This window comes from Anomaloglossus baeobatrachus, chromosome 6 (genome assembly GCF_048569485.1).
Source record: "Anomaloglossus baeobatrachus isolate aAnoBae1 chromosome 6, aAnoBae1.hap1, whole genome shotgun sequence".
Taxonomy (NCBI): domain Eukaryota; kingdom Metazoa; phylum Chordata; class Amphibia; order Anura; family Aromobatidae; genus Anomaloglossus; species Anomaloglossus baeobatrachus.
The window spans coordinates 465,632,269-465,656,875 of NC_134358.1; the positions used below are offsets into that span (position 1 = coordinate 465,632,269).

Here is a 24,607-nt window from a genome sequence, read left to right on the forward strand (position 1 = left end):
GAATAAAATGTAAAAAAATGTATATTTTTTTTTTACATTTAAACAAAGAAAGAGAATATATATATTTCTTTGTCGCTCCATTGGGAGACCCAGACAATTGGGTGTATAGCTTCTGCCTCCGGAGGCCACACAAAGTATTACACTTTAAAAAGTGTAACCCCTCCCCTCTGCCTATACACCCTCCCGTATATCACGGGCCCATCAGTTTTATGCTTTGTGTTGAAGGAGGCACACATTCACGCAAGCTCCACATTTTAGCAGCAGCTGCTGATTGTATCGGATGGAAGAAAAGAGGGCCCCCACGGGGCCCCCGGCATGCTCCCTTCTCACCCCACTAAGTCGGCGGTGCTGTCAAGGTTGAGGTATCCATTGCGGGTACAAAGGCTGGAGCCACATGCCGTTTTCCTTCCCCATCCCTTAGAGGCTCTGGGAGAAGTGGGATCCTAACCGGTCACCTTTCACTGGGACCAGGCTCCCTCCGCAGCCCCTGGGGGAATCTGACGGACAGGAGACTGGGTATCATCAGGGACAGGCCCTGCATCTAAAAGGTACTCTGTGTCCCCTTGGGGACGGTGCATGGAGCGCCTGTGTTACAACGCTGCAGCGGCTGCTGTTTTTCTGTGACAACCGGGACTATCGCGCCTGATCGCCGGCCGCGTTATTAAATTTAGTCCCCGGCTTCTGCGGCCTAGTACCATAACTCCCGCCCCCGGGCCTGCCAGTCAGGGGTAAGGGCGGGACGGTCGACTGGACGTCGGCAGTGAGGGCTGGAGCATACTTAGGTGTTCTCCTCCCCCCTCACTGAGCACTGTGGGGCACCAGATTCCCGCACTTTATTAGTCACCGCCCACGGCTCCCTCCTCCCCTGAGAACTCTGGCAGCCATTGTTACAATCACTTCTGCCGGTGGAGGATTTCAGAACGAGCTCTGTAGCTCTGGGAGGCCCAGGCTGGGAGTCTGGTGGACACACAACCGCTTTGGGCGGTCGGTAAGCCACACCGGTTACCAGGTGCTGGCCCCCCTAGGGTGCCGAAGTATATATGTATGTATGTATATATATATATAGTATACATTTTCTCTGTTCGGCCGCATTATTTTGCCTTTGGCTATATACCCTCACTGATCACTCTCAGAGGAGACAACAGCATGTCGTCCACAAAGAGCAAGGGTGCCAAGGCACAGGCTTATTTTGCAACCTGTACCTCTTGTGCGGCTATGTTACCTGCAGGTTCCACCTACCCTCACTGTGTGCAATGCTCGGCCCCTGTGGCACTCACTCAGCCGGAGCCTCGGGCACTGGTGGGACCCTCGGCTCAGGTAGAACCGCCGGCTTCCACTGTCCAGGTGGCAGGGACAGAGTTTGCAGTTTTGGCTGAGAAACTCTCTGAGTCGCTTTCACAATCCATGGCTCAGTCTATGGACAAATGGTCTGCTAAGATACTAGAAGCCTTGCAGTCCAGATCGGTAACACAGGCCCAGGGCACTGTGAGTTCATCGCCCCCAGGCCCCTCTCGGTCGGTGCAGCAGAGTGCTCCTGGGGTGACACCTAGGTCCCACGGGGAGGACTCCGACACGGACCGCAGTCCCAGACCGGCTAAGCGGGCTCGCTGGGAACCTTCCCCGACTTCATCACGCTGTTCGGGGTCTCAGCATGAGGACTCTCTGGAGGATGAAGCGGAGGTCGCAGCTCAGGGCTCTGATCCTGACGTTGCTCTCAATCTTGATACACCTGAAGGGGACGCCATAGTAAATGACCTTATAGCGTCCATCAACCAGGTGCTAGATCTTTCTCCCCCAACTCCACCTATAGAGGAGTCGGCTTCGCAGCAGGAGAAGCACCAGTTTAGGTTTCCCAAACGTACACGGAGTGCGTTTTTCGATCACTCTAACTTCAGAGATGCTGTCCAGAAGCACAGAGCATTTCCGGACAAGCGCTTTACTAAGCGCCTTAATGACACACGTTACCCCTTCCCCCCTGACGTAGTTAAGGGTTGGGCTCAGTGTCCCAAGGTGGATCCTCCAGTCTCTAGACTGGCGGCTAGATCCGTAGTATCAGTGGCAGATGGTTCATCGCTCAAGGATGCCACTGACAGGCAAATAGAGCTCCTGATGAAATCCATCTATGAAGCCACAGGCGCGTCTTTTGCTCCAGCCTTTGCAGCTGTGTGGGCACTCCAAGCTATCTCAGCTTGTCTGTCTGAGATTAATGCGGTCACACGTACCTCTGCTCCGCAAGTTGTGTCTTTGACTTCTCAGGCGTCGGCCTTTTCGTCCTACGCCATGAACGCCATCCTGGACTCTGCGAGCCGTACAGCGGTAGCGTCCGCCAATTCGGTGGCAGTCCGCAGGGCCATGTGGCTACGCGAATGGAAGGCAGACTCTGCTTCCAAGAAGTTCTTAACCGGTTTGCCATTTTCTGGCGACCGTTTGTTTGGCGAGCAATTGGACGAAATTATTAAACAATCCAAGGGAAAGGACTCGTCCTTACCCCAGTCCAAACCAAACAGACCTCAGCAACGAAAAATACAACCGAGGTTTCGGTCCTTTCGGCCCTCAGCCAGGTCCCATTCCTCCACGTCCAACAGGTCACAGAAGGGCCAGAGGAACTCTTCTGCATGGCGGTCTAAGTCACGTCCTACAAAGACCGCCGGAGGAACCGCCTCCAAGGCGGCCTCCTCATGACTTTCGGCCTCCCCAAACCGCATCCTCGGTCGGTGGCAGGCTCTCCCGCTTTTGCGACGCCTGGTGGCCACATGTCCAAGACCGATGGGTGAGAGACATTCTGTCTCACGGTTACAGGATAGAGCTCAGTTCTCGTCCTCCGACTCGTTCCTTCAGAACATCTCCGCCCCCCGAGCGAGCCGATGCACTTTTTCAGGCGGTGAACACTCTGAAGGCAGAAGGAGTTGTGATCCCCGTTCCCCTTCAAGAACGTGATCGCGGTTTTTACTCAAACTTGTTCGTGGTGCCAAAAAAGGACGGATCATTCCGTCCCGTTCTGGACCTCAAACTGCTCAACAGACACGTGAGAACCAGACGGTTCCAGATGGAATCTCTCCGCTCTGTCATCGCCTCGATGTCCCAAGGAGACTTCCTAGCATCAATCGACATCAGGGATGCTTATCTCCATGTGCCGATTGCACCAGAGCATCAACGCTTCCTGCGTTTCGCCATCGGGGACAAACACCTTCAGTTCGTGGCACTGCCTTTCGGCCTGGCGACAGCCCCACGGGTCTTCACCAAGGTCATGGCAGCAGTGGTTGCGGTCCTACACTCTCAGGGCCACTCGGTGATCCCTTACTTAAACGATCTTCTAGTCAAGGCACCCTCCCGGGTGGCATGTCAACACAGCCTGACCATTGCTCTGGAGACTCTCCAGAGGTTCGGGTGGATCATCAATTTCCCAAAGTCAAAATTGACACCGACCCAATCACTGACTTACCTCGGGATGGAGTTTCATACTCTCTCAGCGATAGTGAAGCTTCCGCTGGACAAACAGCGTTCGCTGCAGACAGGGGTGCACTCTCTCCTTCGGGCCCAGTCACACCCCTTGAGGCGCCTCATGCACTTCCTAGGGAAGATGGTGGCAGCAATGGAGGCAGTTCCCTTTGCGCAGTTTCATCTGCGTCCACTTCAATGGGACATTCTCCGCAAATGGGACAGGAGGTCGACATCCCTAGACAGGAACGTCTCTTTCACTGGCAGCCAAAGCCTCTCTTCAGTGGTGGCTTCTTCCCACTTCTTTGTCGAAGGGAAAATCCTTTCTGCCCCCATCCTGGGCTGTGGTCACGACGGACGCGAGTCTGTCAGGGTGGGGAAGCGGTCTTCCTCCACCACAGGGCTCAGGGAACCTGGACTCCGACGGAGTCCTCCCTTCAGATCAATGTTCTGGAGATAAGGGCAGTGTATCTAGCCCTAAAGGCGTTCCAGCGGTGGCTGGAGGGCAGGCAGATCCGAATACAGTCAGACAACGCCACGGCGGTCGCGTACATCAACCACCAGGGCGGCACACGCAGTCGTCAAGCCTTCCAAGAGGTTCGGCGGATTCTGCTGTGGGCGGAAGCCACAGCCTCCACCATCTCCGCAGTTCACATCCCGGGCGTAGAAAACTCGGAAGCAGACTTTCTCAGTCGCCAGGGCATGGACGCAGGGGAATGGTCTCTTCACCCGGACGTGTTTCAAGAGATCTGTTGCCGCTGGGGAACGCCGGACGTCGACCTCATGGCATCTCGGCACAACAACAAAGTCCCGGCATTCATGGCACGGTCTCAAGATCACAGAGCTCTGGCGGCGGACGCATTAGTTCAGGATTGGTCGCAGTTTCGACTGCCTTATGTATTTCCTCCTCTGGCAATGCTGCCCAGAGTGTTACGCAAGATCAGGTCCGACTGCCGCCGCGCCATCCTCGTCGCTCCAGACTGGCCGAGGAGGTCGTGGTACCCGGATCTGTGGCACCTCACGGTGGGTCAACCGTGGGCACTCCCAGACCGACCAGACTTGCTGTCTCAAGGGCCATTTTTCCATCTGAATTCTGCGGCCCTCAACCTGACTGTGTGGCCATTGAGTCCTGGCTCCTAGCGTCCTCAGGGTTATCTCAAGATGTCATTGCCACCATGAGACAGGCCAGGAAACCAACGTCCGCCAAGATCTATCACAGGGCTTGGAGGATCTTCTTATCCTGGTGCGCTGATCAGGGTTTTACCCCCTGGCCGTTTGCCTTACCCACTTTTCTTTCTTTCCTTCAATCCGGAATGGACAAGGGTTTGTCTCTCGGCTCTCTCAAGGGACAAGTATCGGCGCTTTCCGTGTTTTTTCAAAAGCGTCTAGCCAGGCTTCCGCAGGTCCGCACGTTCCTGCAGGGAGTTTGCCACATAGCCCCACCTTACAAGCGTCCGCTGGAACCCTGGGATCTTAACAGGGTGCGAACGGCTCTTCAGAAACCACCTTTCGAGCCGATGCGGGATGTCTCTCTATCACGCCTTTCGCAGAGGGTGGCCTTCCTAGTGGCAGTCACATCACTTCGGAGAGTGTCTGAGCTAGCAGCGCTTTCATGCAAAGCCCCCTTCATGGTGTTTCACCAAGATAAGGTGGTTCTGCGTCCGGTCCCGGAATTTCTCCCAAAGGTGGTATCCCCTTTTCATCTCAATCAGGATATCTCCTTACCTTCTTTTTGCCCTCATCCAGTTCACCAATGTGAAAAGGATTTGCACTTGTTAGATCTGGTGAGAGCACTTCGGCTCTACATTTCTCGCACGGCGCCCCTGCGCCGTTCTGATGCGCTCTTTGTCCTTGTCGCTGGCCAGCGTAAGGGGTCGCAGGCTTCCAAGTCAACCTTGGCTCGGTGGATCAAGGAACCGATTCTTGAAGCCTACCGTTCTTCTGGGCTTCCGATTCCTTCAGGGCTGAAAGCCCATTCTACCAGAGCCGTAGGTGCGTCCTGGGCATTGCGGCACCGGGCTACGGCTCAGCAGGTGTGTCAGGCGGCTACCTGGTCGAGTCTGCACACTTTCACGAAACACTATCAGGTGCATGCCTATGCTTCGGCAGACGCCAGTCTAGGTAGGCGAGTCCTTCAGGCGGCGGTTACCCACCTGTAAGAGGGGGCCGTTTTCGGCTCTTTTTATCGAGGTATTCTTTTACCCACCCAGGGACTGCTTTTGGACGTCCCAATTGTCTGGGTCTCCCAATGGAGCGACAAAGAAGGGAATTTTGTTTACTTACCGTAAATTCCTTTTCTTCTAGCTCCTATTGGGAGACCCAGCACCCGCCCCTGTTCCCTTCGGGCTGTTGTTCTTTTGTGTACACATGTTGTTCATGTTGAATTGTTCTTTAATTCATGGTTTCAGTTCTCCGAACATCCTTCGGATTGCATTTACCCTAGACCAATTTATAAGTTTCATATATATATATATATATGTATATATACGCACGCACGCACACACATACATACACATTATATATATATATGTATATGTATATATATATATATATATATATATATGTGTATATATAGATGTGTGTGTGTGTGTATATATATATATATATGTGTATATATATATATATATATATATATATATATATATATATTATATACAATATACGGGTACCAATAAAAATGTCACTTTGCCCTGCAAAGAATGCGATTTCCCAAATTTTTTTTTTTCCTTTGTGCGGCCCATACTCCCAGCTGAGTTTTACACCCCTGCTATAGAGGGAAGGATCCCAGCAAAGATGACTCCTGTTCTAGCTGACCACGTGACGCTGTACAGATGCATTATGGAATTGATGGCAAAAACTTAGAGGAAGACCAAGAGTTAGAGTTTGCTCAGGAAAGCAAGGCATCTGCACTGCTCGGAGGAGGGAGCTATATACATGTGATGGTGTATGGGTCAGGTGAATGGTAACCTGAGCGGGGAAATATAAAGAGCCATTCAATCTTTATATCGCTTAATGAATATGCAAGTTCCCATTTTTTTTTTTTTCTTTAGTTTTTCCATGACCCTTTCATTACAACTTTTTCTTTTTTAATATTTGATTTTCCCATCAACCTAGCAATTTGCCAGCTTGTTTTGTGCTGGACAAGTTATACTTTTGAATTAAACCTTTTGTCATGTAATGTATTGGAAAATGGGGGAAGCAGTGGGGTGAAAAAAATGAAAATACACTTCCCTTTTGGGCGGGTCTCCCTTTAACTGAGTACATTGCATGGTAAATATGAGCTTGAGCTTTCAAATCTGTTCAATAACGGCAATAACACATGACTTAATTTTAAGTCAGTGATACTGGGTGAGAAATTAATTTTTGCATTCAAGCTGACTTTTTATTAATATAACTTCCGGGTCACATGACAGCAAGTGAACGGAGCTTATCGCGCTGCCATTGTACTGTATACACTGTACTGGAGTGCGTCGGATCCGGCAATCCGGTGAAAAGCCGGATGAGTGAAACAGTGCTTACAGGCTTTTCAGGATACTGTGGATCCCTGGCAATTGGGAAATTGGCGATCTCTTTGGCTCTGATACATTCTTCCATCACTTTCAAACTACGATCAATTTGTTAGAAATCCTACAGAGTTTTAAAATCTTTGCCTTGGAGAAGGGGTGCTACAACACGCGTTCTTCTATACACTCGATGTTAGTCAACCCAATTAAACAGTCCCCCTCTGTTTTTGAAGAGGAAGAGAATTTGGGTGTCGCCCCCTCCAGGGAACAGAGGGACAAGGTAGTGCCCTTAGCACACAAGTCCTCTATAAGTTCTCGGCTACAAGAAGCATACTGTAAACTTCGGTTATGGTGGTACAAGGGTCCGGACTAATTTAAGCAAAATGTCTTTACACCCAAGATGTTGAAGGTGTGGGATGCATGAGGGGTATTTTCTACCTTTTTTTTTTTTTTTTTTTTTTTTTTTTGGGCATGTCCAGTTCTTAAGCCGTTTTGGAGCAAAGTGAATGACTAGTCAGATTGGTAACTAACGACCTATTAACTAGGTCCCAAATTCTTCTTTCTTTCAGCTGTGTGCGGCCTCAGTTTCCTTCTATAAACGCTCTTTGCTAAGATTTCTAGTTATTTCTCTCAGAGCCTATATTCCATTAAATTGGAAGTCCTCTAATCCAAGCCTGTCCCTCTGGATTCCAAAAGTCAATGAATTATGTACATGGAGGAATTGACCACTTCTCTTTCTCATAAATATGAAATTGTTTGGGGTTTTTTTAAATTTTTTTGCTCCCTTTCTACAGAGAGCCGTAACTTTTTTAATTTTTCCGTCAATCTTGCCACATGAGGGCTTGTTTTTTTGGGGAAGAGTTGTTCATTTCAATGAAACAATAAATTTTACCATATAGTGTACTGGAAAATTGCAAAAAAAGTGTGATTACATGATTTGTTTGTGGGATATTGTATTCACCGTGTTCACTATATGGTAAAACTGGTGTCGGTGTGGTGCCTCATGTTGGTCAGAGTTTGTAGACACCAAACATGTATAGGTTTCCTTTTATCTAAGGGGCTAAAAAAAAAATTTGAAGTTTGTCTAAAGAAAAAAAGGCACATTTTTTGTGCCATATTCCGCCACCCGTAGCGTTCTCATTTTTCGGGATCTGTGACTCAATGACTGCTTATTTTTTGCGTCTCGAACTGACGTTTTTAACTGTACCATTTTTGTTGCAGATGCTGCATTTTGATCAGCTGTTATTGCATTTTGCCCAAAATTTGTAGCAACCAAAAAACATAATTTTGGTGTTTGGAATTTTTTTACTGCTACGCCGTTTGCCGATCAGATTAATTGATATATTTTGCCTGGGCATTTCTGAACACGGTGATACCAAATGTGTGCATAATTTTTAATTTTTTTAACCCTTTAATTTTCAATGGGGCAAAACGGGGGTGATTTGAACTTTTAGGGTTTTGATTTTTTTATTTTACTATTTCTCCTAGGGGGCTATAACGATCAGCAGTCTGCTCGCTCATTCATTTCTGTAGATCACAGCTACACAGCTGAGATCACCAGAAATGCTCATCGCATGTAACAAAGGCTGCTCCGCCGACTGTTACAGGAAGTAAGTCATGGGAACTACAAGTCATCACATGACCCTGTGCTACCATGGCAACCATCGGCTCTCCGTGCTCACGGCGCTGCTAATGGAGACAGGTAAGTGCACGTTTACCACCGCAGGCATTTAAATCGCGCTGTCAGTTTGACACGCAATTTAAAGGGTTAACAGGCGTGGGTGGATTATGGATCCAACCATGCCTGCGAGACACATGTCAGCTGTTCAAATCATCTGACCTGTGCAGTAATCACTGCAGCAGCTGAAGGTGATTACCCCTTGATTTAGGACTTGCCAGTACGTCCTCGGTCGGTTAAATAAAAAAAATGTGTAAAAAAAAAAAAAAATGGTGAGAGCTGACCTACTAACACAACTTTACTTAGCTTGGTTCCTACTCTACAGTTTACCTATGCAACTAGAGACTTATAGGGGGTGACTACTACTTTTATAACTTCATCTCTAGGAGCTAGTTTACATGGAAGTCTATTTTCTAAATGCCTTGCTTTTCCAACTCTTTCTATGCCTGAGCTGTTCTCCTGGTCACATGACTCTGCAATGTCATATCACATTCTCCCAGAGTTGCAGGCTCTGGATTAAAAATGACCTGAAACAATGGTGTTTCCTACCACTCTCAGTTTTACTTTTTAGGCCCAGGAGAGAGATGTGTTTTGTTGTGCAGGTATAGTACTCCGCACAAGGTCCTTCATGTAGTTTTGAAATGATATATTTTTAATGGATGGACATAATTTTTAATGGATCTTTTTGTCACTAATAAAGATTAAACACAATTTTAAGGAAGTGCTGATTCTCCTCTTTTTAGAGGTGAGACATTTTCCATATGTTTTTTTTCTTTTTTATCCGTTTATGAACGAAACAATGTAGGCCAAGAATCAGAAGCAAAGTATAGCAATAATGCAGTATGAAATAATCACGTTTGCAGACACGGACACCTGCACGGTGCTGCTGCATTGTGTTGTGATTTTACATCTCATTTATAGCAGATTTGCACCTTCCTTTTTTTTATTTAATTTTATTAGATGTCTGTATCATACTGATGCATGGTGTTGTTCTGGGGAACTTTTGTTCCACCAGAGGACTTGATTCTTTCATCTGTACGAAACCTGTGCAAAAGCTTGATCATTAGCTGACATGCTGTCACGGTGGGGTGCATCTGACTGCAACCAATCATGGATTCTGGTGGGCGGGGAAAAGAGTGCATATGCATGAAGGTAAATGAGCGGCCCGGCAAGTGAATGAGTGGCCTGGAAGCAGTGTACAGCCGAGCCGGAGCCTCGGTAAGTATGAATCTCTTGCTCCTATCCCTTCTACACCATTTTTAATAACCAGATTCTGGTCCCCATAGAGTTATATGGGTCCCAGCATTTAGCAGATAACCATGATCAATCCCGGGCCGGAACTGGGTTTTTTTTTTTTTTTTTTTCTAACTTGGTTAGACCTGCCAGTCCCGGTTATGAGTTATAAATGACATTTTGCCCACAGAAGGCGCTTTGTGTTTTCACCTACTACAATACTTCTTTCATAGGTTTCTTTGAGTATTATTCCCCCTACATACAAAATGATACCCTCAGTGTGAATTTCCCCAGAGAGGCACATGATGACCCCAGCAACTATCGCATGGCCTCCACAGCTCCCCATATATAGTGATGTCCTCCATACTGCTTCTTATATACAGCAGGATGACCTCTACCACTAACAATATACAGTGATACCCTCTTTACTGTTCCCTATATACAATGATGGTCTCTACACAGCTCACTATATACAGTATGATGACAGTACCAGAGGAAGGAGCAATTGTCACTCTCCGCTTATAATCAAAATGATCTGCATCCTTTCGGCATCGGGTTCTCCCAAACTCAGGGGACCAAATACTCATGGATTATGGCATCGGGGTCTAACTAGTGGCTGCCCCTGAAGGAAAGGCCAGGACCCTCTGGAGGATATTCCGGTTTCATAGTGGGCCAGTCCAACACTGGTTATGCATCAATATTCATAAAGTGATTTCTTGTGGTTTAGCATATTTCACATTGGATTATTTTTTATATTTTTGCCATTCCAGAAAGTGGACAGAAGCATTCAGACTATCTTATCATGTCTTATCCATGGAGATGGAAGGCGTCCAAGATCTATCTTTCCACAAGATGATTACTTAAAGGTACAGAGGGTCAGAATAATTAGTTGAAGGGTTTTTTTTTTGTTTTTTAAATCACTGTAAAGTCCTTTATCTCTCTGAACGTCCAGTGCTGTTGCTCTGGAGGTCTCTGCTGGGACCAGAAGTTTGTCCCTTTTTAAACAGTTGCCTGATAGTGGAGGCCACGGCATGGCCAGTGTCAGGTGATACCCAGCGCTTCCTTTGGAGTTGCTGGAGACCACTTGAGCAGTGTGGTGTTGTATTGGTAAGTGACACTGCTTTATTTTACAGTCATCCCATGACTGGCCACTTTTGAGTAGAGGAGAACCAATGTAATATTGAGTTGGTTTGTTTCTTGCGTGAAGTTCTTGAATTTGTTGTCTGACCACCAGTAGGAGAGTTCTTGGCAATGAGTAGAGATTGATGAAGAGCAGATCTGGTTGGGCTCATTACACACCATGTTAAATTAATATATACAATGTTTTTCTGATTTATTCTTTTTGGATACACCCCTAATGTACTTCCAGGCTCATTTGTATGCGGCTTCAATACTTGACTCCTCTGCTCATCAGATTATTACAAAACAAGTGTCACTTATATTATTGCGCGAGGGTCTATACAGCCTTACCAATAGTTTCGGTACTAAAGTCTTGCTGACAGGTTCCCTTTATTGGCATAATGATCAACCCATGGCCTCATTATGCTGTAAAATATAATTCCACTTTTAATTGGCATTTCCCCTTTTGTTTTTTTTGTTTTTTTTTTTTTCTTTCTTAGTATGTAGGGGACACCTTCTCATGAAAAATGAAGTGCAAAAGGATGAAAGCAGAGGTAGTGTTCAGAGAAATGTGAACGGGGGATAATGACAGGCATGATGGCACATTCCAGGAATATGCAAAAATGTTTGATAGGTTCAGGTCCTCACATTGGTATGTGCGTTCGTCTTTGGAATAAGGATCCCCTGTATGCATCCTCTCTAATGCCTGTGAAGTGGCTGCAGACTACAAAACATTCAGACAGGAGAATTGTTTGTGTGTCTGTGTGTGTGCGCAGAAACGAGAGAGCAGGTTTGTCCAGCAACTCCCATAGAATTAAATGGAGAGACCTGTACTCTTGTCCAGTTCCCAATCATTCTCTGCCTCAATGTGGTGGCCATCTATCTGTCCTGTCCTAACAACAAAACTTCAAAAAAGCAAACCCAATCTTGTCTGTCAACAGAAATTGGATCACTTGGTGGGGTTCTGCTGGATGATAGGGATATGTTCAAAATGCCATCCGACATTTCCAGCCAAAAAAAACATTCTTTCTTTGTCGCTCCATTGGGAGACCCAGACAATTGGGTGTATAGCTATGCCTCCGGAGGCCACATAAAGTATTACACTAAAAGTGTAAAGCCCCTCCCCTTCTGCCTATACACCCCCCGTGCTCCCACGGGCTCCTCAGTTTTCATGCTTTGTGCGAAGGAGGCAGACATCCACGCATAGCTCCACAGCTTAGTCAGCAGCAGCTGCTGACTATGTCGGATGGAAGAAAAGAGGGCCCATAACAGGGCCCCCAGCATGCTCCCTTCTCACCCCACTCTTGTCGGCGGTGTTGTTAAGGTTGAGGTACCCATTGCGGGTACGGAGGCTGGAGCCCACATGCTGTTTTCCTTCCCCATCCCCTTAGGGCTCTGGGTGAAGTGGGATCCTAATCGGTCTCCAGGCACTGAGACCGTGCTCCATCCACAGCTCCTGGGGACTCTGCTGGATAAGGAGCCGAGTATCGTCAGGGACAAGGCCCTGCTACTTTGAGGTACTCTGTGTCCCCGTAGGGACAGCGCACAGAAACACTCCAGCATTGCTGGGTGTGTTAGTGCGCCGGGGACCGCAGCGCTGACCGCGCTTGTGCCATCACACACTGCAGCGTGGCTGGGTGTGTTAGTGTTACTGGGGACTACCACGCTGACCGCGCGCTGCCATTTCACACTGCAGCGCGACTGGGAATGTTAGTACGCCGACCGCGCTCATACGCCGGCCGCGCTTATAACTTTAGTCCCCGGCTTTTGCGGCCTAGTCTCACTTTTTTCCCGCCCCCAGGCCTGCCAGTCAGGGGAAGGGCGGGACGCTGTACAGGACGTCAGCACTGGGGCTGGAACATGCTTTGCATACTCCACCCCCCTCACTGTGCACAGTGGGGCACCAGATTCCCGCACTTTCTAGGGCACGCCCACGGCCCCCTCCTCTCCTCAGGACGCCGGCAGCCATTCCTGTCAGCTCTTCTGACGCTGGAGAGGGGAGACAAGCTCAGGGAGACCCAGGCAGGGATTCTGGTGACCACACAACCGCTTTGAGCGGGCGGTAAGCAGCACCTGAGGTGCTGGCCCCACTAGTGCAGAAGTGTACTTATAGATTATATGATTATAGGCTATACTTTACACTGTATGGTGCACGGTTGATTTTTGGCTATATACCCTCCTGGATTGCTCAGAGGAGACAACAGCATGTCGTCCACAAGAAGCAAGGGTGCCAAAGCACAGGCTTACTATGCTGCCTGCGCCGCATGTACGGCTATACTGCCGGCAGGTTCCACTGACCCTCATTGTGTGCAATGCTCGGCCCCTGTGGCACTTACTCAGCCGGAGCCTCTGCTAAGGGTGGCCCAGGAGGAACCACCTGCTAACACTGTCCAGGTGACAGGGACAGAGTTTGCAGTTTTTACTGAAAGACTTTCTGAGACTATGGCTAAGATATTAGAAGCTTTGCAGTCCAGACCAGTACCTCAGGCCATGGGCACTGTGGAATCATTGCTCCCTGGTCCCCCTCATTCGGAACAACAATGTTCTTCCGGGGTGTCTCATAGATCCCAGGGTGAGGTCTCTGACACGGACCGCAGCCCCAGACCGCCTAAGCGAGCTCGCTGGGAATTTCCCTCGACATCATCACATTGTTCAGGGTCTCAGCGGGAGGACTCTCTGTATGATGAAGCGGAGGTAGCTGATCAGGATTCTGATCCTGAGGCCGCTCTCAACCTTGATACTCCTGATGGGGACGCCATAGTGAATGATCTTATCGTGTCCATCAATCAAATGTTGGATATTTCTCCCTCAGCTCCTCCAGTAGAGGAGTCAGCTTCTCAGCAGGAGAAATTCCGTTTCAGGTTTCCCAAGCGTACGAGTATGTTTCTGGACCACTCTGACTTCAGAGAGGCAGTCCAGAAACACCGAGCTTGTCCAGATAAGCGTTTTTCCAAGCGCCTTAAGGATACACGTTATCCCTTCCCCCCTGACGTGGTCAAGGGCTGGACTCAGTGTCCCAAGGTGGATCCTCCAATCTCCAGACTGGCGGCTAGATCTATAGTTGCAGTTGAAGATGGGGCTTCACTCAAGGATGCCACTGACAGACAGATGGAGCTCTGGTTGAAATCCATCTATGAAGCTATCGGCGCGTCTTTTGCTCCAGCATTCGCAGCCGTATGGGCACTCCAAGCTATCTCTGCGGGTCAAGCGCAAATTGACGCACTCACACGTACGTCTGCGCCGCAGGTGGCGTCCATAACCTCTCAAACGTCGGCATTTGCGTCCTACGCTATTAATGCTGTCCTGGACTCTGCGAGCCGTACGGCGGTAGCATCCGCCAATTCGGTGGCAATACGCAGGGCCTTGTGGCTACGGGAATGGAAGGCAGATTCTGCTTCCAAAAAGTGCTTAACCAGTTTGCCATTTTCTGGCGACCGTTTGTTTGGTGAGAGATTGGATGAAATCATCAAACAATCCAAGGGAAAGGAAACATCCTTACCCCAGGCCAAACCAAACACATCCCAACAGAGGAGGGGACAGTCGAGGTTTCGGTCCTTTCGGGGTGCGGGCAGGTCCCAATTCTCCTCGTCCAAAAGGCCCCAGAAGGATCAGAGGAACTCCGATTCATGGCGGTCTAAGTCACGCCCTAAAAAGACCGCCGGAGGTGCCGCTACCAAGGCGGCTTCCTCATGACTTACGGCCTCCTCACACCGCATCCTCGGTCGGTGGCAGGCTCTCCCGCTTTTGCGACACCTGGCTGCCACAGGTAAAAGACCGTTGGGCGAGAGACATTTTGTCTCACGGTTACAGGATAGAGTTCAGCTCTCGTCCTCCGACTCGATTCTTCAGAACATCTCCGCCTCCCGAGCGAGCCGATGCTCTTCTGCAGGCGGTGGGCACTCTGAAGGCAGAAGGAGTGGTGGTCCCGGTTCCTCATCAGCAACAGGGTCACGGTTTTTACTCCAACCTGTTTGTGGTTCCAAAGAAGGACGGATCTTTCCGTCCTGTTCTGGACCTAAAACTGCTCAACAAACACGTAAAGACCAGGCGGTTCCGGATGGAATCCCTCCGCTCCGTCATCGCCTCAATGTCCCAAGGAGATTTCCTTGCATCGATCGATATCAAAGATGCTTATCTCCACGTACCGATTGCTCCAGAGCATCAGCGCTTCGCCATGGGAGACGAACACCTTCAGTTCGCGGCACTGCCGTTCGGCCTGGCGACAGCCCCAAGGGTTTTCACCAAGGTCATGGCTACAGTAGTTGCGATCCTCCACTCTCAGGGTCACTCGGTGATACCTTACTTAGACAATCTGCTGGTCAAGGCACCCTCTCTAGAGGCATGCTAACACAGCCTCAACGTTACTCTGGAGACTCTCCAGAGTTTCGGGTGGATCATCAATTTTCCAAAGTCAAATCTGACACCGGTCCAATCGCTGACATATCTTGGCATGGAGTTTCATACTCTCTCAGCGATAGTGAAGCTTCCGCTGAACAAACAGCGGTCACTGCAGACAGGGTTGCAATCTCTCCTTCAAGGTCAGTCACACCCCTTGAGGCGCCTCATGCACTTCCTGGGGAAGATGGTGGCAGCAATGGAGGCAGTCCCTTTCGCGCAGTTTCACCTGCGTCCTCTTCAATGGGACATCCTACGCAAATGGGACAGGAAGCCGACGTCCCTAGACAGGAACGTCTTCCTCTCTCAGGCAACCAAAGCTTCCCTTCGGTGGTGGCTTCTTCCCACTTCATTATCGAAGGGGAAATCCTTCCTACCCCCATCCTGGGCGGTGGTCACGACGGACGCGAGTCTGTCAGGGTGGGGAGCAGTCTTCCTCCACCACAGGGCTCAGGGTACGTGGACTCAGCAAGAGTCCTCACTTCAGATCAATGTTCTGGAGATCAGGGCAGTGTATCTTGCCCTAAAAGCGTTCCAGCAGTGGCTGGAAGGCAAGCAGATCCGAATTCAGTCGGACAACTCCACAGCGGTGGCATACATCAACCACCAAGGTGGAACACGCAGTCGGCAAGCCTTCCAGGAAGTCCGGCGGATTTTGATGTGGGTGGAAGGCACTGCCTCCACCATCTCCGCAGTTCACATCCCGGGCGTGGAAAACTGGGAAGCAGACTTTCTCAGTCGCCAGGGCATGGACGCAGGGGAATGGTCCCTTCACCCGGATGTGTTTCAGGAGATCTGTTGCCGCTGGGGGATGCCGGACGTCGACCTAATGGCGTCCCGGCACAACAACAAGGTCACGGCATTCATGGCACGATCTCACGATCACAGAGCTCTGGCGGCAGACGCCTTAGTTCAGGATTGGTCGCAGTTTCAACTCCCTTATGTGTTTCCTCCTCTGGCACTGTTGCCCAGAGTGTTACGCAAGATCAGGGCCGACTGCCGCCGCGCCATCCTCGTCGCTCCAGACTGGCCGAGGAGGTCGTGGTACCCGGATCTGTGGCATCTCACGGTCGGCCAACCGTGGGCACTACCAGACCGACCAGACTTGCTGTCTCAAGGGCCGTTTTTCCATCTGAATTCTGCGGCCCTCAACCTGACTGTGTGGCCATTGAGTCCTGGATCTTAGCGTCTTCAGGATTATCTCAAGAGGTCATTGCCACTATGAGACAGGCTAGGAAACCAACGTCCGCCAAGATCTACCACAGGACGTGGAAAATATTCCTGTCGTGGTGCTCTGCTCAGGGTTTTTCTCCCTGGCCATTTGCCTTGCCCACTTTTCTGTCCTTTCTTCAATCCGGATTGGAAAAGGGTTTGTCGCTCGGCTCCCTTAAGGGACAAGTCTCTGCCCTCTCTGTGTTTTTTCAGAAGCGCCTGGCCAGACTTCCACAGGTACGCACATTCCTGCAAGGGGTTTGTCACATCGTCCCTCCTTACAAGCGTCCGTTAGAACCCTGGGATCTGAACAGGGTGCTGATGGTTCTTCAGAAACCACCGTTCAAGCCAATGAGGGATATTTCTCTCGCACGCCTTTCGCAGAAAGTGGTTTTCCTAGTAGCAGTCACTTCACTTCGGAGAGTGTCTGAGCTAGCAGCGTTGTCTTGCAAAGCTCCTTTCCTGGTGTTTCACCAGGACAAGGTGGTTCTGCGTCCGGTTCCGGAATTCCTCCCTAAGGTGGTATCCCCCTTTCATCTCAATCAGGATATCTCCTTACCTTCTTTTTGCCCTCATCCAGTTCACCAGTGTGAAAAGGATTTGCACTTGTTAGATCTGGTGAGAGCACTCAGAGTCTACATTTCTCGTACGGCGCCCCTGCGCCGCTCGGATGCACTTTGTCCTTGTCGCTGGCCAGCGTAAAGGGACACAAGCTTCCAAATCAACCCTGGCTCGGTGGATCAAGGAACCAATTCTTGAAGCTTATCGTTCCTCGGGGCTTCCGGTTCCCTCAGGGCTGAAGGCCCATTCTACCAGGGCCGTGGAAGCGTCCTGGGCCTTGCGACACCAGGCTACGGCTCAGCAGGTGTGTCAGGCAGCTACCTGGTCGAGCCTGCACACTTTCACGAAACACTATCAGGTGCATACCTATGCTTCGGCAGATGCCAGCCTAGGTAGGCAAGTCCTTCAGGCGGCGGTTGCCCACCTGTAGGACGGAGCCGTTACGGCTCTATTATGAGGTATTATTTACCCACCCAGGGACTGCTTTTGGACGTCCCAATTGTCTGGGTCTCCCAATGGAGCGACAAAGAAGAAGGGAATTTTGTTTACTTACCGTAAATTCCTTTTCTTCTAGCTCCAATTGGGAGACCCAGCTCCCGCCCCTGTTTTTTTGTGTACACATGTTGTTCATGTTGAATGGTTTCAGTTCTCCGATATTCCTTCGGATTGAATTTACTTTAAACCAGTTTATAATTTTTTCCTCCTTCTTGCTTTTGCACCAAAACTGAGAAGCCCGTGGGAGCACGGGGGGTGTATAGGCAGAAGGGGAGGGGCTTTACACTTTTAGTGTAATACTTTGTGTGGCCGCCGGAGGCATAGCTATACACCCAATTGTCTGGGTCTCCCAATTGGAGCTAGAAGAAAAGGAATTTACGGTAAGTAAACAAAATTCCCTTCTTTTCGAAGTCCAAGTGGGCATGGAGCTGTTTATAATAAAAGCGGGGGTCTAGGGGTAAAACCCCAAAATAGGGGGGATGCGGGAGGGGGAGAAGTGGTGGATGAGAGGAAACATTGCGACACCTACCAACCAAGGGAGTCATGAGCCATTACAGTCTAGGCTCATGGTAGATGCTAGATTGTATGGGCTTCTTCAGTTACACTGCTTTCCCCGCCCACCGGCCATCCTGGTGCCTGTTATTGGAGGCAGTGAACTAACACGCTGCCACTCAGGGTGGGGGTGCGTCTGGCTGCAACCAATCTCAGGCATCGGTGGGCTGGGAAAGCAGTGCATATGTGATGACGTAATGTTCAGCACCAGAAGTGAATGCGAGGCCTGTGAGCAGCGTACAGTCATGCCAGAGCTTTGGTAAATATAATGCGCTTGCTCCCATTCCCCTGTCCCTTCTACCACCATTTTTAATCTCCAGATTCTGTTCCCCATCGATTTATATGGGGACCTGATCTGTTTGTTTTTTTTAATGGGGACAGTGACCCGCCGGTCTGTTATTTGCGAGTCTGCCCAGCTCTACTCACGACACCCCTTATTTCCCAAATGAGGTCACTTGTGAGGGACTCTGGAGAAGCAAAATGGCGTCACAATTTTCAGTCTAAAAAATCACATAGCGTGCTTTCCGAGCCCAGCTGTGTTCTTAAATAGTAGTAAAATTATGTGATTAGTGTTCTCTTTCTAACCCCTTGTGAAAATAGAGAAAATGTAAGTTTTCATGTCCAAATGTTCTAAAAGTTCTGTGTAGCACTTATGATGCTTAGATTAATTCCTTGAGCGGTCTAGTTTCCTAGATGAGATCGCTTTTGTGCGGGTTTCTGCTGTTTTGGTACTTCAGGGATTTTGCAAATGTGCATGTCGTCCACAATCTGTTCCTGAGAAATTTGCACTCAAAAAAATCAAATGGTCCTTCCTGCCGAGCCCTCCCATGTGCCCAAACCGCAGTTTGGGGGGTTTTGTTTGTATTTTTTTTTTTCTTTTACAACGTGTGGAATATTTTCACATTTGGAAAAAAAAATTGCGTAATAAACTGAGGTTTATTTTCTCTTATTACGTCTTGTGAAAATTTGGGTCAAAAGTAATATTTTAGTGGTAAAAATATGTAATATTTCATTCCAGTTATCCTTAATACAAGTGTACCACCTGAAGAGTTACCGTATTTTTCGCTTTATAAGACGCACTTTTGTTCCCCCAAATTTTGGGGGAAAGTAGGGGGTGCGTCTTATAAACCGAATATACGGATTATATACTGCAGGGTCCAGGAGAGGTGGGTGCCGCTCTGGAGCGGTGCTGGTGGAGGCTGGTAGAGGCTTGTGAAGCGTTTGATCTCCTGCTCCCGCTCATATAATATGCACAGCCGCTGTCCACCACCATGGTGCTCAAAGCGCACCGCGGCGATGGGCTGGGGGAGCTGCGCATATTATATGTGCCTGTGCTCCCTTTGATCACACATGCCCCCCCCCTGTGTTAGCTATAGCCCCCATGCTGCTGCCGATAGTAAAATAATAAACTCTTTACTCACCTCCAGCGTGTCTGCTTAGTCTCCCTCCTGCCACTGTGATCATGCACGCAGAGATGTCACACTGCTGTCCCGATCACATGACCGGGACCATGAACCAGGAAATGCAGGAGGCCGGAGCTCAACCCCGAGGAGGGGTACACGAGGGAGCACAGCACTGGAGTGAACAAGGAAATGCAGGAGCTCAACCCCCGAGGAGGGGTACACGAGGGAGCACAGCGCTGGAGTGAACCAGGAAATGCAGGAGGCCGGAGCTCAACCCCGAGGAGGGGTACACGAGGGAGCACAGCGCTGGAGAAGGTAAGGAAAGAGTTTATTTTACTAAAAGCAGCAGCATGGGGCAGCGTGTGTGCCAGCCACAGGGGGCAGCGTGTGTGCCAGCCACAGGGGGCAGCGTGTGTGCCAGCCACAGGGGCCAGCGTGTGTGCCAGCCACAGGGGCCAGCGTGTGTGCCAGCCACAGGGGGACGTGTGCCAGCACAAGGGGGCTATATTCAATATAAGGTGGCCATATCCAGATTAAGGGGGCTAATTTTAGGATGAGGGGCTATGAGGGACATATACTCTATATGATTTGTTAGACAGACACTGGCATAAGACGGACCCCATTTAGTAAAAAAAAAAAAAAAAAAATCTCTATTCCTTCAGCAAATGTGGGGGTGCGTCTTATAATCCGGTGCGTCTTATAAAGCAAAAATACGGTAAATTTCTTTGCTGCTGTTCTGAATAATTTGCAGGGTGCAGTTTATAAAATGGAATCACTTCTGGGGGTTCTGCAATATATATATATATATATATATATATCTGTTAAAATATACATTTTTTTTTGTTTATTCTTTTTTTAAGGCTAAAGGGTACTTTACACACTGCGACATCGCTAGCGATCTCATTAGCGATGTGAAATTTTAGATCGCAAGTGCGATCTTTCGGGATCGCACATAGGTCATTTAACGCATGTGCGATCCCAAAAGATCGCACTTGCTATCTAGAATTTCACATCGCTAAAGAGATCGCTAGCGATGTCGCATTGTGTAAAGTACCCTTAAGTTAACAGCCATTTTTACTGCGCAGTGAATGTTGTAAAAATGAAACTTAGAAGAAACTATGGTGGCATTGAGTTTACCACCCCCCATCCCCGAGTATGTTATACGGTGAAATTAATGGTTTCATTCAAAACCAGTACAGTGTTTCTCAAAAAATAAGTCTTATTTCCCCCCCCCCAAAAAAAAAGGGTAGGGCTTATACCCCCTAAAAAAGACGACACCTACCAAGAGAATCATACTTACCAGACCCTGGACATCTGCGTCTCTCCCAAGTCCTCCTGCGTGTGCTCCACACAGTAATCCTCCAATGCTTCCGGCCGGCACTCAATTGAGAAAACACCAACTCGCAGTAGCGTCACAAACACGCACACACATCTGGTGATACCGTACTACTTAATACCAGCTGTGGAGCGCATTGGGGACTTGCAGTGGAAAGCCTTGATGTGTTCCACTGCAGATCCTCGCACATTCCACTGTCACAGGTCCCCTGAGCAATATGGTAGATCTATATCAATATATGGTATATATGTATCTGTACATGGTTCAGCGCGCCTAAAAGAACCCCCCCCCCCCAAAAATAAGACCATATACAGCAAAAAATACCTAAAACATAACCTTTAATAAGTCTCTTAAAAAAGAGGTTTCTTTATCGTTCCTATGGGAGACCCAGACATTGGGTGTATAGCTTCTGCCTCCGGAGGACACACAAAGTACTACACTCAAAAGTGTAGCTCCTCCCTCTGAGCTTATACACCCCCTGGAGAACCAGATCTAGCCAGTTTATCGCTTTGTGTCAGGAGGCATACATCCACACATGCATTCTCATCTGATTTTTCATTTTTGGAAAGAGTTTGAAGAAAAGCGGGTCCAAGCCTGGACCCCCGGCATGTCCCTTCTCACCCCACTGTGTTGGCGGTGCTGTTAAGGTTGATTCCAAGGCTGGAGCCTTACATGCCGTGCTCCTTCACCAACCCTCTGGGCTCTGGCTTGAAGTGGGAGCCAGCACGGTTCTCCATGCTTGGCAGGAGACCGGTCTCCATCCGCAGCCCTTCAGGATCCTGCTGGACCGGAGCACTCGCCCCCAGGGACTTGGAACCCTGCGTCTCAGCAAGCTAAGTACCTGAGACGTTTATATATGGGAGTCCCTTGTACTTTATTGTTGTGGGAGAGTGTGCTGAGTGATTTTTGTGACATTTCCGGCGGGTTCTCTGGCTGTCGCCTGAGAACCGCGCCGATGGTGCCTGCGCGCCGGCCGCACCGCTCAAATTTAGGCCCCGGCTTCGCCGGAGGCCTACTTTCGGTTTCACTGCCCTCGCATGTCATTCATGCAGAGGGACAGTGCGGCTCCGCCCAGCGGCCGTTCTGCACAGGGGAGGGACACTCCTCACTGAGTACATGTCTCCTCCCCTGTAGGTCTCTATGGCCCTCCAGATCCCGCTCTGAGTGAGTCCCGCCCCCTCTCTTCGCTCCGGCGCCATTTTCTCAGCGTTCTTCCCTGCGATCAGCGCTGGCTGCAGCATCCCTGCTGAGGTGCTTGGGGGTCCGGGCTTTGGGATCTGGAGGGCACACAAACCGCTCCAGCGGTCTAGTAAGCCACAACCACCGGTTGTGGACCTTCTGTATATACTCTCTGGGGGTCATTCTCTGGCAGAGCCCCCACTTCAGCAGCATGTCTCACACGAGGAGCAAGGCTCCAAAGCTGTATTCAGTATGCACTGCATGTAAGCTCCTACTGTCTGAACCGAGCACCTATCCACATTGTGATGCCTGCTCTAACCTGACGATGCCTCAGCCTGGAATCGCCCCCCCCAGTGGTCTCTCAGGCTGCTCCGGTCCCTGTGGCTGAACCCCCGGCTTGGGTAGAATCCTTTTCTAGGTCTATCTCCCAGTCTTTTGCCGACTCCATGGGACAGCTGTCCAGGACTTTGCTGAACATGCTTCAGCCCCCTGCACAGGGTGCCTTTGCTGCTAGGGCTCTCTCAGCGGAGCTCACAGAGGATTCATCATCTGGTCCCAGACCCCGTCCTCCTAAAAGGAGACGCAGGGCTCCCTCTCCTTCCTCGTCCCGCGGCTCTGTTTCAGACGCTGACTCGCGGGACGAGGAGGATGCCTTTACAGGGGGCTCGGAGGCTAACTCCATGTGCCCCATTGATCTGTCCGAAAGTGACTCAGATGTTAGTGATTTGATTGCGACCATTAATTCTGTACTGGATCTCAATCCGCCAGTATCAGAGGAGCAACCCTCTCTGGCAGAAAAGCACCAGTTTACCTCGCCTAAGAGGACAGAGTGTGTGTTCTTTAACCACTCCAGTTTTCAGGCCGCTGTGTCCAAGCCTAGGGCCTGTCCTGACAAACGCTTCCCAAAGCGTGGTTCTGATGACCGGTTTCCATTTCCACCTGAGGTGGTCAAGGAGTGGGCTCATTCACCAAAGGTAGCCTAGACACCGGAGGGTCTATCAGCCCGGACCGTTGTATCAGTGGCTGATGGCACCTCTCTTAAGGATTCCACTGACCGCCAGGTCGACCTTCTGGCCAAATCTGTATATGAGGCGGCAGGGGCCTCGTTCTCCCCAACTTTTGCAGCAGTGTGGGCTCTCAAAGCCATCTCTGCTTCTCTAGAGGAGATGCATTCCCTCGCCAGGGAATCTATGCCCGAAATGGTTGCTTTAACTTCCCAAGCTTCAGCTTTTTCATCCTATGCCATGTCTGCCATGCTGGAGGCTTCTCACCGCACTGCGGTGGCTTCGGCTAATTCCCTTGCTATCCGCAGGATCTTGTGGCTTCGAGAGTGGAAGGCAGATGCTTCTTCAAAGAAGTACCTTGCTGGGCTCCCTTTTGCTGGGTCCAGGCTGTTCGGTGAACAGCTGGATGAAATTATTAAGGAGGCTACTGGCGGGAAGATTACTTCCATGCCACAAACCAAACCCAGGAAACCTGTCCAGGGTAGGAATCAGTCGAGCTTTCGTTCCTTTCGTTCCTCCAACTGGTCGTCCTCTAAGCCCTCGGCCTCGTCCACTAACTCAGCCAAGGACCAAAAATCCAGCTGGCGCACAAAAGCGCGTCCACAGAAGACCGCAGGAGCTGCTGCCACTAAGGCAGCCTCCTCTTGACTATCTGTCCGCGCCAGCAACGTCCTTGGTCGGTGGCAGGCTCTCCCACTTTGGCGACGTGTGGTTTCAACACGTCTCCGATCAGTGGGTGCGGGATATCATCTCCCACGGCTACAGGATAGAATTCTCTTCCAGCCCGCCAAACAGATTTTTTCTGTCAACTCCCCCCTGCTCCAAGACCACCGCCTTCTCTCAGGCCGTGGCATTCTTGCAGGCAAACGGAGTAATTGTACCGGTTCCCGCCCGGGAACGGTTCAGAGGTTTCTACTCAAATCTCTTCCTAGTTCCCAAAAAGGACTGTTCCTTCCGGCCCATCCTGGATCTCAAGCTTCTCAACAAGCATGTTCAGGTGCGGCATTTTCGCATGGAGTCTCTGCGGTCAGTCATTGCCTCAATGACCCAAGGGGATTTCCTGGCATCCATCGACATCAGAGATGCCTATCTGCATGTGCCAATTGCAGTTTCACACCAGCGTTGGCTACGTTTTGCAATCGGAGAGGAACATTTCCGATTCGTGGCTCTCCCCTTCGGGTTAGCCACGGCCCCTCGGGTATTCACCAAGGTCATGGCAGCAGTGGTTGCGGTTCTGCACCTCCACGGGTTGGCAGTGATTCCTTACCTGGACGACCTTCTAGTCAAGGCTTCATCCAGCGCAGACTGTCAGCGGAGTGTCTCGCTCACTCTCGCCACTCTAGCCCAATTCGGGTGGCTTGTCAATCTGCCCAAATCCACTCTGACTCCGACCCAGAGGCTCACGTACCTAGGGATGCAGTTCGAGATTCTGCCGGCACTTGTGAAGCTGCCCTTAGTCAAACAGCAGTCCCTCCAACTGGCGGTGCGCTCTCTGCTGA

At 49.9% G+C, this 24,607-nt stretch overlaps 1 protein-coding gene across 3 annotated transcripts in view; it reads left to right on the forward strand.

Moving 5' to 3' along the window:
- Positions 1-24,607, forward strand: part of DAZL (deleted in azoospermia like) — a 183,919-nt gene that overhangs the window by 139,671 nt on the left and 19,641 nt on the right. The window contains exons 10-11 of one of the 3 annotated variants that reach the window (XM_075316669.1): positions 10,623-10,718; positions 11,472-11,525. The exons of 1 other annotated variant lie outside the window; for it this stretch is intronic. In XM_075316669.1, the coding sequence (XP_075172784.1) occupies positions 10,623-10,718; positions 11,472-11,495 (120 nt within the window). In that variant the 3' untranslated portion in view covers positions 11,496-11,525. Of the gene's footprint in view, positions 1-10,622; positions 10,719-11,471; positions 11,526-24,607 lie in introns of those variants that run through there. One more of the 3 variants, XM_075316668.1, reaches the window with a different exon arrangement.